The sequence below is a fragment of the Zophobas morio genome, unplaced genomic scaffold (assembly GCF_036711695.1).
Source record: "Zophobas morio isolate AGI-343-1 ecotype UQ-CSIRO unplaced genomic scaffold, CSIRO_AGI_Zmor_V1 ptg000023l, whole genome shotgun sequence".
In the NCBI taxonomy this organism is placed as follows: Eukaryota; Metazoa; Arthropoda; class Insecta; order Coleoptera; family Tenebrionidae; genus Zophobas; species Zophobas morio.
Genome location: NW_026972128.1, coordinates 8,896,650 through 8,914,897, shown reverse-complemented (window position 1 = coordinate 8,914,897; position 18,248 = coordinate 8,896,650). Strand labels below are relative to the sequence as shown.

Here is an 18,248-nt window from a genome sequence, read left to right as displayed (position 1 = left end):
CAACTCTTTTCGCCGAACCCTTGAGACTCTATAGAGTTAATAACATTTCTATTGGCATACACTGATTTGTGGGATTGATTTTTATGCTCCAAAAATTACTTACAGTAGTTGCATGACGTTCTCGGAAGGTAGCAGTGAGAAATCCGGCACTTCATGAAGGCCAGTTTGGACGATTCTTCTGTAAAGAACAAACAAGTTATATAAACATTTACGATCAAATTTCATTGGGTCACAAGCGCAATGGCCTAAACCAAATATTAGCAAAATTCTCGTCAAAACAGAGGCGGTCTGGCGGTGAATTTTATGTAAACACTTCCTCTTGAGAACATGCGTCATAAATGCAATAAAATATATGATCGATGGCTTTTCCATTAAATACGTGGATGTTCTTCGCTTGCTCTCTGTGCTATTTGTTTTTTATTGGAAATGAGAATTACGAGCGATTTCAACCTACTCAATAAAATTAGAGCTTATTCAAGGCGCTCAAAGGTTTAATTGCACATAAAAAGAGCGCTAATTAAACTGCTGAGTCTATCATTAAGGTCACGGTAACCGGAATCAAGGTGTTTTTTTTTTAAATAATGTGGAATACTTTCAGAAATGGTTTATCTCGACACTGCAGATTTTTGTACGGGATGTGAATTTTATTTTATCAGGAAGAATAAATTTTTGTTAGATTTGCATTTTAAAAGTAGACAAACTCATTCTGGCTACGACTGTTACGAAAAGTTTATCTTTCGCATATGATTAAAATTCACGTGAGTCGTACGACATATAATCTCTAAAATTAGGAAGTGAAGTGTTCATACTCCACGCTTAGAAGCCTCATTATCAGTAATAGTTGACTCATTCTAATTGCGTTATGTAAAAATATGAGATCAACGAAAACCGTCTTCTAGTGAGTGATAAAATTAAGCTGTTTTTTCCTTGTCGTTGCACAACAGAGGATGAGAGACAGGTGATTATTCACTTCACGTTAAAATATACCTACCATCGTACAAATTATTATGGACACTCTGAAATAAATTCAGCCTATAATTGGAAAAAAAGTAACGAGCCCCAAAATTTGTTTTAAATTTACTGTCGCCTTAAATCAGCCTTTAAAAATCTTTTCACCCATTTAATTTCATTTTTGTTTCTAGGAATTGGTGAAAATGTTCGGTAATAATATGAAAGAAACGTGGATTAAGGGTATATTGTTTCGCATTTATTTTGGTCTTAAAACTGATTATTTTTTCCTGTATTTGTAAATCTTTAGGTGGCTTAATTTTTACTAAATTTTTGTATTAAATGTGAAAACGAGCCAAGACCGATATTACGAATATTATTTAAGATCGAATAATAAAATGCTTACAAAAGCTAAGGAAGTATAGTAATCGAGTCGATCGGACGAATGACGCTTCATGACCGATTGTCAAATTTTGTATGTATATTAGGAATATCATGTAGATGGTTAAGTACTAACCAAAATTTTGGTAATCATCCCCACGAACAATTTGATGACGTCATTTCAAAGAATTCTATGTTTATTTGATTTAAATGTTATACAACAATATAGTCCTATAAGTGTGGTGTACGAATCCGCTTTGACTTTTTCTCTAACCCTCTAAATTTTTGCAAAAACATAATGCACGGTATAATAGTAGCTTACCATTACCGTTGGTTTTTTTTGCTTTTTTTCTTCACTTTTTTCTCGCATTGTGTATTATCTATGTTTACGACGTCATAACAAATTTTTAATTAATGAAATTAATGAAAATCCCTCGGGGGCGCCAAATGTGTTTTTTTTAATTGACACCTTCTCCGGGGTCCAAACTGTCTTTTTCAAAAATATAAAATCTCGTTGGGGGTCCCAAATATATTTTTTTTAGAATGTGAACCATTCTCGGGGGTACCAATTGTCTTTTTTAAAAATGTAAAACCTTTTCGGGGCGCCAAATGTGTTTTTTAGAATGTGAAATCTTCTTGGGGCCGCTAAATGTTTTTTTTCGAATGTGAAACCTTCTCGGGGGTTCCGACTGTCTTTTTTAAAAATGTAAAACCTTCCCGGGGGCGCCAAATATCTTTTTTTTAATTGTGAAACCTTCTCGGAGCTTCAAACTATTTTTTTTTAATGTAAAACTTTCTCGAGGGTCTCAATGTCTTTTTTTTTAATGTGAAATCTTCTCGGGGATCCCAATTGTCTTTTTTAAAAATGTAAAAGCTTCTCGTGAGCCACAACTGTATTTTTTTAAGAATGTGAAACCTTCTCGGTTATCCCAGTTGTTGTTTTTAAAAATGTTAAACCTTCTCGGGGACCCAAATGTCTTTTTTTTATGTGGAATCTTCTCAGGGGTCCCAATTGTCTTTTTAAAAATGTAAAACTTTCTCGGGGGTCCCAACTGTTTTTTTTTAATGCAAAACCTTCTCGGAGGCCCTAACTGTACTTTTTTTAGAATGTGGAACCTTCTCGGGTGTCCCAATTGTCTTTTTTAAAAATGTAAAACCTTCTCGGGGACTCCAAATGTCTTATTTTTTAATGTGAAACCTTCTCGGGGCTCCCCTTCTCGGGGGCCCCAACTGTATTTTTTTTTTAATGTGGAACCTTCTCGGGGGTCCCAATTGTCCTTTTTAAAAATATAAAACCTTCTCGAGGGCCGCAAATGTATTTTTTTTTAGAATGTGAAATCTTCTCGGGGATCCCAATTGTCTTTTTTAAAAATGTAAAAGTTTCTCGGGGGCACCAAGTCCCTTTCTTTCAAATGTGAAACCTTCTAGGCGATCCCAGTTGTATTTTTTTAAAATGTAAAACTTTCTCGGGAACGCCAAATGTCTTTTTTGAGAATGTGAAACCTTCTCGGGGGTCTCAACTGCTTTTTTTAAGAATGTGAAGCCTTCACGGGGTCCCAACTGTTCTTTTTTAAGGAAGAGTAAACCTCCTCGAGGGCCCCAAGTGTCTTTTTTTTAAGAATATTAAATATTATCGGAGCCCCCCAACTGTCTTTTTTTAAGAAGGTGAATCCTTCTTTTTTTATTACACTGTGACTAATACTCTGTATATTATTTTTACTCCATAGAGGTTATCACGAAAAAATAAAATTCCGCAAAATCAAATTTTATCATTTTTTACAAAAGCAGTACATATTGGTTGGACTCTACTTCAGAAGCGAAGGAAGTTCTGTCGAAATAACTTTCGACCAATTTTTTTTCAATGATTCAAATGCCAAGTAATCTATTATACTCTGATCCAAATTGCTTAGAGCTAAGCTAACTAGTGAAGATTAAACACAAAATGGCTGTTCTGATTGCTATAGAACAATAGTTTCTAGCGTTTTTTGTTAACAATTATACTTTCATGAAGTTTAACAGACTCTCGAAAAACAGCAAATTAATTTTTTTCTTGATATGTTATTAAATGTCAACTTTACTTTGTCGATTATTTTAAATAACAAAAAGTTGGTTTCAGATTATTTAGACACAATTTTGCTCGCCCCTTAAATACCCTTGAACAAACTGAAAAAAAAAATTGAATTTGTTATGTCAAGTGGTTGATTCTACGCTCCAAAAAATTTAAAGTGGCCCCCACCCATCCCGTGTTCTTTTTCATACTCATTTTATTAGATGAAAAGTGGAATTTATATTGATAAACAGTCGAATCTAGATAAAAAAGGTAACCCCATCCACCTCTGCTTTTGAATTTCATTGGTTCATTTTTTTATTGTGAGGTAAAAACTGGATTTTATTTTAGCAAGTGGTAAAATCAGCAATTAAAAAAAATTAGGTGGTGCGCCCACCCACCCCGCGTTGTTCTTGATCACTTTATTGAACGAAAATGAATTTTATATTGAAAACAGTGGAATCTAGTCTAAAAAGACAAAACTAACCCCAGCGACTTCCGCTTTTGAGTTTGATTGGCTTATTTTATTTACTGTGAGATGAGTATCGGATTTTATTTTAGCAAGCGGTTAAATCTACTATTAAAAACCCCCGTGATATTTTTAATCACTTTATTAGACAAGTGCAGCGGTACTTATAAAAGGTTATTATATAGTTTGGATTTTTTTTCGAAAATTTGGATGCCAAGGAGAAAAACTCAAAGCGGATTTATAAACCACAAGTGTAGGTGTATATTGTTTTATAAAATTTAAATAATGTTTAATGTACATTTTGAAGTGACGTGATCAACTTGTCGGTGGGGGTGATTAGACAAATGTCTAATAAAAATAAAACACAGACAGACGGCAGACGACAGAAAACAGACAGCGGACAGTCAGATAGAAACGAGGTTTATTCGTACTCTAGGGGTTTTGAAACGTCGAGAAAACTTAAAAGTAGCGATTTGTCTGATGGGTTCTTTTACAATACTTACTTTTTAACGTCATAAACTTAAAAACGCAAAGTTTAGAACTTACGAAAGAGCTTGAAACTTTAAACAAAACCTCAGAAAAAAGTTAACTGTTCTAATTTGTTTGTAAAATATTACTAAGCATTTTCTTTGAAGTAATTATTAATTATGTTTCTCCAGTGAAAATATTTTTCTTTGATGTTTTTAATAAGTAATGAATAATTAAAAATCTATAATAATCAGAACATTATGGGGAAAATGTTCAAGTTGTTAAACATTTTGCTCGTGGTAAACACCAAACATTTTTGTTTACCATTATGTTTTAAAGTCATTATGTGAACAACTGACTGACAAAAAATGTTTAACGTATCTAATAATTTAAATTTAGCTCATACCTACCATATCTGAATAAAATAATGTACTCTAACCATGACATTTGAGCGTTTTTTTACGTCAGACTTTTATATTAAGCAAAATAATGTGACTTTTTGATATAAAATTCCATTAAAAATTAGTATATTATGTACCAAGAGACTAAAGTGCACGATTTAATCCCGAAAGTGGAGATTAGTGCCCGAGCGTTAGCGAGGGCAATAACTACTTGAGGGATTACATCGCACTTTAGTCTTGTAGTGTATATGTATACTATTTTTTGCCGTCTCGGGATTATAGATACCAAATTTTAAATTGGAAGAAAATATTCGAAATTACCTATCATGAATCGCGATAGTAACCCTCGTAGGGTAACTAAGGCTATAGATGTAAATAAGATGAGCCACTTTAAGTTAAAAAGTGTTTGGTTGTTATGGAAACACTTTTGATCCCTAGGGTTAAAAAAGCCACTTTAGTCCCGATTTACAGGGACTAAGATATCAATTTTAGTCTCGGGAGGGCAAAAATAAATTAATTGTGGGGATAATTCAAAAATTCGGCAGGCTAATAACATCAACAAGTAACAACAGATACGTCTATTTTCAACCATTCGAACAGTTATTTTCTGTTTCAAAGGAAAACTGGTCATACATAACAAACGCTTTTACTCGGTCATGCGTTTTTTGCTTTGAGAGAATTATCAACGCACAAAAAAAAAATAATGGCGACTAAACTGAATAAATTAGTTTTTACGTAACGTCATTAAAAATATGTTTATAACATTCACATTCAGTTATAAATCTTGATTCCTCATATCATTATTTGTGGAGCAAAAACACGAAATATTATATAATCAGGTGTTTATAAACCTTGCTATTCTTGGAGAAAAAACACGAGAAATTACAAAGAGCAATGTTGACTTTTCGATTTATTTAATTTACGGCTTAATTTTGGTTCCTAGTTATTACAATTTTTTTTACAGAAACACTAAGCAAGATTCTCATTTAAAAATCTAATATTTAGTTAACAAACACATACGAATGTCGTTTTGTATTCCGTCTAAAGTATTCTGATTGTACATCCGAACCACAAATTGAAATCTGACTCATTTATTCGTGTTTTTTTGTCAACACAGTTTAGCCTCAGAAACATAAATTCTGGCTTTTTGTTTGTTTTTTTTCTGTGGAAACAACATTGTTTGGCAAATTATTCGAACAAAAATCGTGATAGAAGTAAATTACGTCGTGACAGCGAGAGAGTGCAAATCGAACATCATTTTCGTCCAACAAAATAGCTAAACATCGTTGTAGTTTTTATAAAACAAACTAGATTATGCACGAAGTACGAAATTGTTGCCAACAAAGTTCCTTTATTCATATAAGAAACTTGTGTAATGTCAGCCACACTACATTTTTAAATCCATTCAATTTAACTTTATATTTCCAGACAAATTATGATTAAACCGGTAGCTAAGTGTATTTAATTCCAGGCAAATTGAGAACATTTCTGTCTTTCTTCGCTCTAACTCGCTTTCATTTCTTCATGAATCAAACAGGAATTCACGCAAATTTAAATTATACCACTTTAAAATCCCGTTAATAACACCGCAAACGTTCCACAAAATTTTTTGCTATAGCTTTCCGCTGTCCACTTAATTTCTACTTTCCATAGAAATAAAATTGGAGAGCTCGGAAGCAAATAAAATCCTTTTCAGATCTCCAGACAGTGTTTACGATAAAGACAGCGATCGAGCTACTCGTATTTGCAAACCCAGTTCCGGAAGCAGGATATATTAAACCCGGCGCATCCACCATTAATTAAAATTAAATAAGAACAAGGCTGATATCATGATACAAGATTTTACTTACACGGAGTAAAATTTGTTCGAGGTGACACCCATTAGTAAACCATGAAGGAACTTGAGTTGAGGAGCATGTGATATGTACCTAAAAAACGCCGTTCTATACTCGTTTACTACATATTTTATTGACTTACAATGTTCTTAAATTAGGTATGTCAGCAAAACTTCCGTCTTCAATCACTCGCAGATAGGGGAGATTACCCAGGGTTCTGGAAATAAAAGAGGTGCAGCAATCATAGAAGCATTCAAAGATGTTTTATTCAGTCAAGATTGTCAGAGTTTTATTAAAAGCTTCGCTTTGATATAAAATGTTGCGATTCGATACACGAAAGTTGTCGGGATAGATAGTGTTATGTAGTTGACAGATGCCATTATAATTCTGTATTCCGCACACAATATTCTGTGATCGAGCACGATTCAATCTGAAGTTATTTTTTTCTATAGCGTTTAGTTATAAATCTGCCCGATTACCTCTATTAACAACGAGCAGAATAAGCTATAAAAGTAGACAAGTTACGTCTCCTACATAAAAAGAGCTTTAATGTTGTTATAATATTAACGGCGTATTGATTAATATTATTATTATTACTTAGATGAAGGACAAAACTACTAAGAACTTATCAAGCAGGTTAATCGTGGCTGATTAAGATGCAATGGTAGTAGCACTCAAGATCCTAATCTCATTACTACGAAGTTGGATCTGTTCGACATATTGACTCTCTGCAATCTCTATTAACATTCTTAACGTAGACGCAGCGAAATTAGTTGCTTAACTCCAAAACAATACAATTTTCTCCAGCGTGTCTTGTTTAAGAAGCTGTCTGAAAGTTGGAAACACTCGGAACGTCTTTGTTTGCTTAACACTGTTCCCGCCAATTTTGTTACGTACTAATAAATTTCTTCCAAGATGAATGGGGTTCATTTGCCTAGTCAAATTTATTTGGCCACACGAGATACTACAATGCTGACTATATTGGTTTCATTGACCCTTCCCTTGTGACTACTTTTCTCTGTCAATACGACTCTGGCGTAATACGATCTGGCGCGTTTCGCAGCTTTCGGCAATGAAAATGGGAGCAGGCTTTAAAAGTAAAGTGGATAGGTCTCAAGCAAATTATCTTGGTAAAAGTTACAAGCTGAGTAATATTTTTCCGCCTGATAATTTTATTTTAAACTGGGTTCGGAACACTTCAGCTCTAACCTTTTATTAGCGTTTTCAGCTTTCAATTTTTACCAGTAATGTGTCTCTTATTATCTACAATTCTCATTTACATAAAAAAAAATCGTAATGTCGGTAAATCTACTGAGATTAAAAAAGGGAAAAATTACCTAAAATTTTGGTAATGTAAAAATGTCTCCATCGACCAGTAAGTTTTTGGACAGTTTAATTTTTGTTATCAGGTGATTCAAATGTATCAAAAAAGATTAGCGTTAAGGCAATAATGACACAATAAATTTTTACCTACAATAAAAACAACGTTGTCAGAATTTGGAGATAAAGCACAATATTGGTGTACCTCTAAAATCGGAAGAGGCCCAATTACTTTTAACATATGAGATCTGCACGCAGTTTTAGGCACTCATTATAGAAGAATAAGAGTTAGATGAGGAAATATGAACTATTGTTGTTTAAAAATTCGTTAAATTCATCTAAATCAAAGTTATTTTTTGTCGTAAGATTGAAAATTTTAGAAAATCTGGTTCCGATGCAGCGTTGACAAATTATTTCAATCTTTCATTCAATTCAAACGCTCACAAAAAGTCGCAATAAAGTTATTTTTAACATCTGTATTGCAATATTTTGTGGATGGATAAACAAAGGTATGCACTTTGTTATAGTAGCAATAAAAGTTAATCTTTTTGACTCCTTAAAAAAATATTTCTAAAATACGTATTATAATTTTCGAACGGTCATATCTTAGTTTTTTGAAATAGAATGAAATATGTTATTAAATAAGCAGAGAATAGAATATTTTATTACTACATTTTACGATGTTTCAGATTCAACTTGCTACAAGTTAAAATAATGTTGAAAATTCTATTTATATTTTAAACATTTAGAGGAAATCTATTTTGAAATATTTTTGCAAGCTGGTTTTATCGAATACAAGGATAAAAGTAAATATAAACTTAAACATGTTGAAGAAGAATCAGTTCTATTAATCAATTTTACCAATACTAGTTTTTAAAACAAAAGACAATTAGCTGCATTTCGCTAAATCTTTTACAACTTTTAGCTCACAATTGTTAGGTATCGATACTGCTGGCAAATTAGACAGCAAATGACAACAATAATAGATTTAAATATTAAACATTTGCTAAGAACGTAAACGAATCAACTAAAACCAGTGGTTTTTTTTTTCAGAAATATCAATTAATTTACAAAACTCAAAAAAATCTGTATATATTTTGAATCTTAATTCACAAAAAATCACGATGATGTAAGTTCCAAAAGTGCCAAACCATTTTTCATCTACAGCAAATTAAAAAAAGTGTTCGGGCGAAACCTTGAAAGGTGTAACGTCATCGATATTTTTTAATGGTAAGCGTACTTTTTAATTAGTATTTTAAAAGAATACCTGAAACTAAATATTATGGTGTCACTTTTGAGCTTCATAATTTTTGTGTTATTAGTAGTAATCGAAGAATTTTTTATTACGACTTGATAGCTTTTAATGTCATTAAGAAGTTCTTGCCAGTTTTCAAATTTAATTTTTTAATGTACTTTTTCCTGAGTTTGGTTTTACCACAATGCGTGTTTTCAAAAGTCGCAATTTCTATCAAAAACATAGCTTTAATAAATTATAGACAGAAAAGTTGTGAGGATTAAATGAATTACTTATGTCTTAAAGTGGCGTTTATTGAATTATTTTTGACATGTGAGGTTCCCCTATGTGAAATTATCTACAATTTAAAATGAACACCGAATCACAGTTTAAAACGTTTTTATAGTTGATATCGTTATCTTTACACGCTAAATCCAAAGAATGAATGCCCATATCACACAATTGGGTGCTTTCGGTACGTTTTACTAGTACAAATATGTTTTAAAACGTGTTGTTACTAAAATTTTATTAATGATTTTCTTTATACTGCCTCTCTGGAACCATTTATTAAGAAAGTATAAATCAATTCGTATCACACTTTTGAAAAAACTTAGCCTGCACTTAACAAAGCAACTGAATTTTCCACAATTTCCCTAAACCCCACCTCCCTGAATAAAAATCTCACGTTTTGAAAATTCATAGCCACTGCTACGTAATGTTTATCGTACAAAAGCACTCATGAATCACACTCTTTTAATTTTTCCTCCCGAAAAAAACCTCCCCATTGTCAACAAATCCATCCTTTTTCAAAATGTGAATAACTTAAACTTGGCATATAAAAAATCTATAAACATTGTAAATTTGATACTAAAACGTAGTTCAGTTTGTTTTGGTAACCATTTTTACTCACTCCTAATTTCTTTTTACAATGTTTGAATACACCATGGAGCAACGTGATAGACCATTGTTTAGTGTTTTCTTCTCTCATTTAGATTGGTTAATACTAAGCTGTAAAAGTTGAATTAATTTACAGGTAAATCAAAACAGAAACAGAAAACTGCCATCTAAAAAGCATTTATGTTTATTATAAATTCACACTAGATTTGTTTGTATTTTTTATATGAAAAGATACAACAAACCACTTGTTATTTTTAGATTTACGTAGCATGTCACATGGATACTCTATAATCAAAATCGATTCACATAGTATTAATGTACATACAAATTATACGAGTCAAAAATAAAGTTCTTGATTTTACTACAGTTGTTTTCGCTTGTTATTAGTAGCAACAAAAAGTAAGTTTGTTGGATATTCCAACCAGAAATTGAAATAATCATATTGACTGAAGTTTTTAACTAAATTTAATTTTAAACTATCAAAAGTATTAACTTGCTTCATTTTTATAGATAAGCACGTACTTAAAAGGATTTTAGCGAAGTAATTTTGTCCGCATGTCCACCAATAAAATTTTGTATAAGCTTCTCTCCACTTGGTAGAAAGTTTAAGCGCGTTATTTACATATATATGGGTTTTCTTAGGCTAATTTATTCATATCATTTGCATTATTATTATTTAAGAGCCCACATGTGAGATACATCTTTGACAACTTACCACCTGTTATTCGCACAATACCAGCTGTTTTGTTTATGTTGTAAAGTTCTGCACCCTCGCAACTATGTACCGCTTTCAAACAGTTTGACAATTATTAGTATAAATCTTTCAGATTCTGTCAAAAATGCTCGCTTTTATGAGAAAATCTTAAAGAAGAATTTAGTTTCAGTTCATATTTTTCAGCACGAAGAAAAATTAAATGAATATTGATTTAAACATATTCTGATGTCTACGTTTAAAGTAATGAATGACGAATACCGTATATAAAAATACGAAGATAAAATTAAACCAATAACAATCGTCAAATTAATAAAATTCCAAGTCGGTATTGATTAAGACGAATCTTGGATTATGAGAACGTTTTTATAGTCGGAAGGAATGCTTATTAAATTTTATTCTCTACTAAGTGTATTTTACGTTTTACTGTTTTGTTTTAATTCAGTTTTACATGTCCAATCACAAAATTAAAATAAAAAGACAGATTTAATTAACTTTTTTATGGAGTTTCAAAGGAAACCGAAATTTAATACCTGAAAAGGTTTTAATCAAGCACAGATTTCGGTCGAGTGTGTAGAGGTAAATACACTTAAAAATTCATTATGTTATATCGAATAATTAAGCAAATGTTGCGTTCTGATGTGCTTTTTGCTTACTTGCTTCAGGATTTTATTACTGCTAAAATAATATTAATAGACGTAATTTATCTGGCACGTGTGGAGAAAATTTGAAAAAATCTAATAACGCGAAATATTCGCAAGAACCTCTGGTAACGAAAATCAATGCAAAAGACGTGTGTGCAGTGAAATTGGGCGCTAAACTCGTCGCTTTATCCCATTTTTTATAAGCAAAAGCAGAATTTTTTGCTGCTATTCGGGGCTCCTTAAGTACCAGTAGATGTTTACGGGTAGCCTATTGTAAGAGCAAAGGTTATTGTGGGGATTTCGGGGGAAAAACGGTGTTTCTATTCTATAATAAATGAACAGGAACATTTTATTCCGGATTTAACAATGACTTAGGCTTAATTAATGTACACATTATCATTTATTATGTGTACACTTAACTAATCTCGCATTAAAAACTTGTCACAAATAATTCATCAATCTGAACGAAACAGTAAATACAAACCCAAACTCAGGTGTAGAATGCTCACCGATTGTTGTGAGGCTTTTCCTGTTAAATATTTACTTTCAATCGAGTTTTTTTCCCGATACCACATCTTGTGCAAACAATAGTTTTTTCTCTGTGGCTGTCGATTTCAGCAGTGGTTTTTAAAATTTCATAAACTTAATTTCATTTATAACGATGTCAGTGGCTGTTCAGCTTCAATATTAAGACCCGAGTGAAGTTAAGAGACACGAAAATAATAGTGAGAGTTTGACGGGTTCAATCCTCAAAATAAATTACATGTTATTGTTAGAAGAAAAACCGCAGTGTTTATTGGATTTTAACGATGAAGTAATAAAGCAGTCGAAAGGAAAATAGCGTTCGGTAATAAAATAAAATATTTAGGTGCAGTGGTTTTCAAACATGTAAAAATACACACTCAAAGTGTAACAGGAAGGAGTATTCATTTACATATTAAAACCGAATTAAACAATCTTTAGTTGTATAGAAATTAAGTCGTACTTACACGTCTCTTAATTTGTTCTTGTAGGGGTTGAACTCGTTCTTTGTAATGTACCTGATATCCGAATCCGTCACAATTAGTTTCGTTAAAGTTTTGTTAAGATAAGCAGGGATGTGTAGTAATTTCTTTCCGGAACATTTACATTCAATGTCCAGTTCGTAATACTCTGTCGTGTCATACCAGTCACAGATACATGGTTCAACTTCCTGATGAGGTTCAACTTTTGATACAAAAGCGGTTTCTTCTGGGAGTCTTGTGTTCATAATGTCCGTACCATCCACTACACTTACGAGCACAACGAAGACAAATAAGATCATGATCTGAAACAAATATCCTTGCTTGTAAAATTTTCATAATAATTTTTTTCTCCTAAACTAGCGCAAGAATGAGATAACGTCATCAGTTTCGAGAGGTGGGGGGTTAAATACTTATATGTGAGGCGTTGCGTTTTAAATTGATTATAAAACTTTCAACTTTCATTAGTACGTTGCGAGAACATTTGGCTTTTCTAAAATTAGACGGATTTATGCTCGCACTTGTGTTGTGAGTGTTAGTACTTTTAGATTTGAAAGAGAGTCGACTAAGTGTTCAAACTTAGGGAGAATCGTAGATAATTAAATTCAGACGTCAGTGAAAAATCGACCCTCGGTAGTTTTGGAATATGTAATTGCTTTTTTTTTTTTACAGGTAGTAGGTAAGTATAATTTCACGAAAAAAGAAAGTAGTCTCATGTTATCAGATATTTTGCGCAAATCTGCATGAAAACCCAAGACGAATTCATAAACCACAAGTACACAAGGATGTTACTTTATAAAATTTAATTAGGTAACATTTACTATTTGACATTTTGAGGTGACAGACAGATCATGAAACGTCGAGAAAACGTGCGTCAGATTTAAAAATATATACAAAGTTAAGGTAACTCATTATTCTTTGAAAAATTCCGCACGCTTCACAAAGAATTTTGGTCTAACAAATTTTCTTATTATAACTCGACCAAACCTAATGTGAGCAAACCTGTATTCCTTAATATTAAATTTCTTTGAACTTCATACAATATTCATCGATGCCACACTTTCCAGGCGGTTCTTTAATCTCAAATCTTGGAAGATCATCATCGTTACTTGACAGACATTTTAAACAATTTATCACCACACAAAAGTTAACACGGAAATATTTTCATGAATATGTAAATTAATATTTTCGCTCTAACCGAGGTAGAATTTGCACTTACTCTACTGTTACATACCTGTTTAACAAATTTTTTATATAAATGACCACGTTTCTATATGTAATTTGAGAGACTTGGCAAGGTTGGTAGTTTATTATTCTTGTTTTCAAAAGACTAATTATTACAAAGTAAAGACGAACATGCTAAATTTAAAAGTTCCATTGTTAGAATCAATTCTCACTTCAGTGATAAAAACTATAAATAAATACTCCAGTGCGATTGCAAAAAAGTGATTTTAATGAAAAATATGTGTTACAAACAAGTGTCTATGTTATGTAGATCACAGTAAATAAATAATCACTTTTCGCGACTGTAAACATAAAGAAAAATAGTGTAAAACGAGAAATGTGTAAAAGTACGATATAGTGCGCAAATATTCAGCTAAGTTAAGGAATTTAATTCAATCTTAACGTTCGAATTTAACACTGTGCCTGTTCACATAGGAAAATCTTTGTCTTTTCAGGACCGTTATTTTTTATTTGTAGAACTGAAAAATACATTGATAAAGGAGAAAAAGCAAACACTACATATTGCGCACAATTGCGCTTTTTACTGATTTATAATGTCGACAAATATTGGCGAATTCGTTGTGTTTTAGACGCTACTGTCTTACCCGTTGTGCTTCAAACAACAAATTAGTACAATTATTTCTTCAAATAAAACGCATCAACACCACTGATACAATATTTGTGTAAACCAAACAAATATTGACCTACAACGTGCCAAGTCTGTTTCTATACTCACTAGAAAAAATCATTTCGTAATATTTTATCAAAATCTTTAACTAGTTCTTGTAATAGGAAAAAAACGATAAGATGCTATCGGCTCTACAGATAACAGCATTTTGAAATTAGGTGACCAATTGAGTCGGCAAAAAATTGAAGCCAATGGAAGCATTGACTAACACATTTTTATTTTTTTCTGACACCTACGAGTGGGGTATTTTCATTTTTTCACAACACTGACATCACTAACAGGCTGCATCGTCCGCACTTGAGCTTGTCACAACACATTGTATTTTGATTGAGTGTATAATAAAAATAAGAGCCCAGCTAATTAAGCTAAACACTTCGATTAAATTATCCAGCAAATATTAGTGTTTGACATGTTCGGAAAATTACTGGGTTCTATCACGCTTCTCGACGTTTGATTATCGCGATAAGATAATCAATTATAATACGTGGTGGTTTTATTGCACCTGGATTTCCGATAATCAAGAATTAGGGGAGGGTTAAGGTTTTCTTTTGCGTCTGTTAGTGTCAAACTACATTAGCGGATTAAGTTAATGGAACTATATAGAAGATTATGTTTTAATCACTAATCAGACACACCTTCTCAGTGCATTAACACGATATTCGATTATCTCTCTAACTCTTCATCTATAAATAGGTGGTAATTTGCGATGGAATTTTCATTTCGTACAATGATTTGACGCAATTATATCTCAAGAATGAAATCTAGATTAAAGCGTCTTCCTTATTGTTCACAGATTATTAGTTAAAAGTGTTTTTTTTTTATAATAATGGGCGGTCTAATCAATAAGATTACTCGAGAAAGAGAACATTAATTTTATTAACAATATACGCGCTGACGTCATGGTATTCATCCCTGTTTTATTACGGCAGAAAGTGAATTTCAGCTCAATACAGCTCTTAGAAAACAAAAATCTGAAATTAGAAAAATGTCTCGTAGATTGAAAGACGTGCAAATCTCTGGAATCATTCCCACCAACAAAGAAGAAATTTGCATCGCAATAGACAATTAAAACGTTTTTTTTTTTTCAATTTTCAAAATGTATGCTTTTGTCTTATTTGTTAATCGCATGGCTTGAAAATTACGGTTAGTTACAATATCAAACTTTTTAATTAGTGGACAAATCCATATCTTTATTGTGTGCTTTTTGTAATTTTATTGCTTTGTTTAATACGTTTTCATAATTGTTAGCAACTGTTTAAGATTTATATTCGATGACGCAGGATATAACACTTCGACTTTTAAAACTTATTCAAAGGATTACTAACTAATTTTCCATTAAAAAATCGACTACAAAAATTGTTTTTGTTTTTCTCCAAAAAATCCTGTCGAGACTTTCGCTCATACACTCTGTAGATATATCCAGGATTTATTCACTAATTTAGAAAGAAACAAGACGTAATTATATGCAAATTAAAGTCATATTCGTCTGTACAAAGTTTTGAAATATGTGGATAGTTTATAATTGTAACAATAATACTAAATACAGAAACGTAATTAAATTAATTGTAGTAGTATTTCGTCACCCGTATCTTTTTAAAGGCGTGTAGTTGACATCAAAACAAACATCTCGTAAAAGTATCGTAATTAAATTACACGTTTATAAAAACGCAAATTGAATTGACTGAGACAGTTTCACCAGTGTTTTTAAATTTTTATAAAACATTTATAATGAAATAATTACAAATCTCTACATCGCTCGTTTATTTGTATAATTTACTTTATATCAAATTTGAACAAAGAATATTATCCTTGTTTTTATAAAAAATACCCCAGATGAATAAAATTAAAATATTTCTGCATTTGTGTCTCTGAAAATTCAAAGTTAATGAGGTTTTTCAATTTAATAATATTACTGTTCCCATAATTTTAAATGATCAGTTTCATCCATTTTTTGTACCCAGATGTCCTATCGGCACGTTTTTTCGCGTGTTTTTTCTCTTAATGCAATTTACCGACCTATTTTAGGAGTGTTTTCTACTGTTTCAGCAAGGGCAAATATCAGGAAAATTCGATAGAACTAGTGGGTTATACAAACGTAGGTAAACATTATCACTACTATTTACTCTAAAGCCGTAAACTCGACAAAATCGTTAATCGAAGTATTAGTGCGCCGTATTTAACATATAGGTATGTATAGATTTTCTGTTGTTTAACAATATCATATAATAAAATAAAAAATAATTGTTGAATTTGATATTGTACACAAAATCAAACAAAAATTGATCCAAGGTTATTTAGATAAAACTTCATTCATAAACCACAAGTGTAGAGTCTAGTTGACAGACAGACGGAAATGGAAAACATATTTTTTCATACTCTAGGGGTCATGAAATGTTGAAAAAACATAAAAATAGCCATTCGCCGGATGGACTCTATTATAAAACTTCCTTAGTTTACGCTCAGGAGGCAAATACATATTTGTGAACTAATTATACTAAACCAAAATAATGTCATATTTGTCGGTTTTAAATCAACCATAAACAATTCTTCCACAATTCAAAATTATTTTACAATTCTTGTATCGGGAGATTTTTTAAATTTCTACTCTAGTTGACCATGACGCTTACGTCAGCCGTTTCAATTGCTGACGTACGCGCCATGGCCAAGTAGAAACTCACTTGGAAGCATTTAAGTAAGAGAAAAAAATATTTAGTGCAAAATAAAAGTATTTCAACAAAAAAAAAACTATAATTATGTGAAAAATAAGGTTAATCGGAATGTTTATAATAGCAAAATATGGGTGGAAATGTTCATGATTATGTGTTATTGTTTGTAACTTTTATGTAAACATTCACTTAATATTACCATTTTTGAATTGTTATTTGGCGTATGTATTTAACCACTTTAGGTAGTCTAGACCCAGATAAATTTATTACTGTTATAAATACCTACAAAAAAGCTTATAAATATTTATATTTTCTGAATACCTACTGAAATGCTTAATTAAAATTTAAACATTGTTTCTACACAAAATATTGTGTATGAGAATCCAGATAAGAAATGTTCTGTTGCTCTACTAGGGAAACTTTGACCATATGAGTTTAAAATGAACATTATCAAAATATCAATTATCCATGTTAACAACAATTACTCAGATCTCGTGAAACGTCAAATCCAAAATAAAAACCAAAACTTTATGTTACCAACATGAAAAATTTCGTCAAATATGACAAATGTTTTTAAGCATTTTTTTTTAATTAGGCGACATGTAGAAGTTTATTGTATATTTTTTAGGTGACCATTACAAATGTAGTCGTTTTATGTCCCCAGTCACGTCGATGAAGTTTGACTTTTTTGTATTGAAATGTCAAAATTACTTTTTTGGACTCACTTGTCACTTTAGCGTCAAAAAAAAAAAGACGCCGTTATTTGAACTCCACACCTTTACTAAATGTCGGTATAATTTTTTTTATCAGTAGAGGAGCGAAGTAGCACTTTGATTTTTATCAGATTATTTTTCTTTATGATCGCCTAAAAAACGTTGTGTGTACCTCGGCTAAAGAGAACTTCTTCGGCATCTTCTGATTTGCAGATCTCGGCTGTCTGACGACAGAATTTAAAAGCAAGATTTATTTTAGAGTAGACGTTTTCTGCTTCATAATAACACCTTTTTTTCAAAAAATTCATTCAATATAAATCAATTTTACGAACGTGTTGCAGATCCTCGAAATATTGTTTTTGTTGCCTGTTCTAAAGGCTGTTCAATAACAACAAACGACCATTTAACAACAATAATCTACTGTTAATATCAGACCGTACTTTGTAATTGTTGTCAAAATTCAATGTTTTCAATTGTAACACTTAAAAATTAATACACGCGTAAATTTAAATTTATCATCAGATTTTTTTATTCGCTATGTTTCTACCAGTTACAAAGTATTTATAGTTTTATGCGAAAGAAATAAAGTTATTAATAAGT

General features: G+C 31.5%; 1 protein-coding gene across 4 annotated transcripts in view; it reads right to left on the bottom strand.

Moving 5' to 3' along the window:
• The window catches only part of LOC135134140 (lutropin-choriogonadotropic hormone receptor-like), a 45,801-nt gene that overhangs the window by 26,082 nt on the left and 1,471 nt on the right, over positions 1–18,248 (bottom strand). For 2 of the 4 annotated variants that reach the window (XM_064062757.1, XM_064062756.1), the window contains exons 2-5: positions 12,346–12,662; positions 6,692–6,766; positions 6,565–6,642; positions 104–178 (exon numbers count right to left, since the gene is read on the bottom strand). In XM_064062757.1, the coding sequence (XP_063918827.1) occupies positions 104–178; positions 6,565–6,642; positions 6,692–6,766; positions 12,346–12,662 (545 nt within the window). Of the gene's footprint in view, positions 1–103; positions 179–6,564; positions 6,643–6,691; positions 6,767–12,345; positions 12,663–14,186; positions 14,302–14,505; positions 14,682–18,248 lie in introns of those variants that run through there. The other 2 variants (XM_064062759.1, XM_064062758.1) reach the window with 2 other exon arrangements.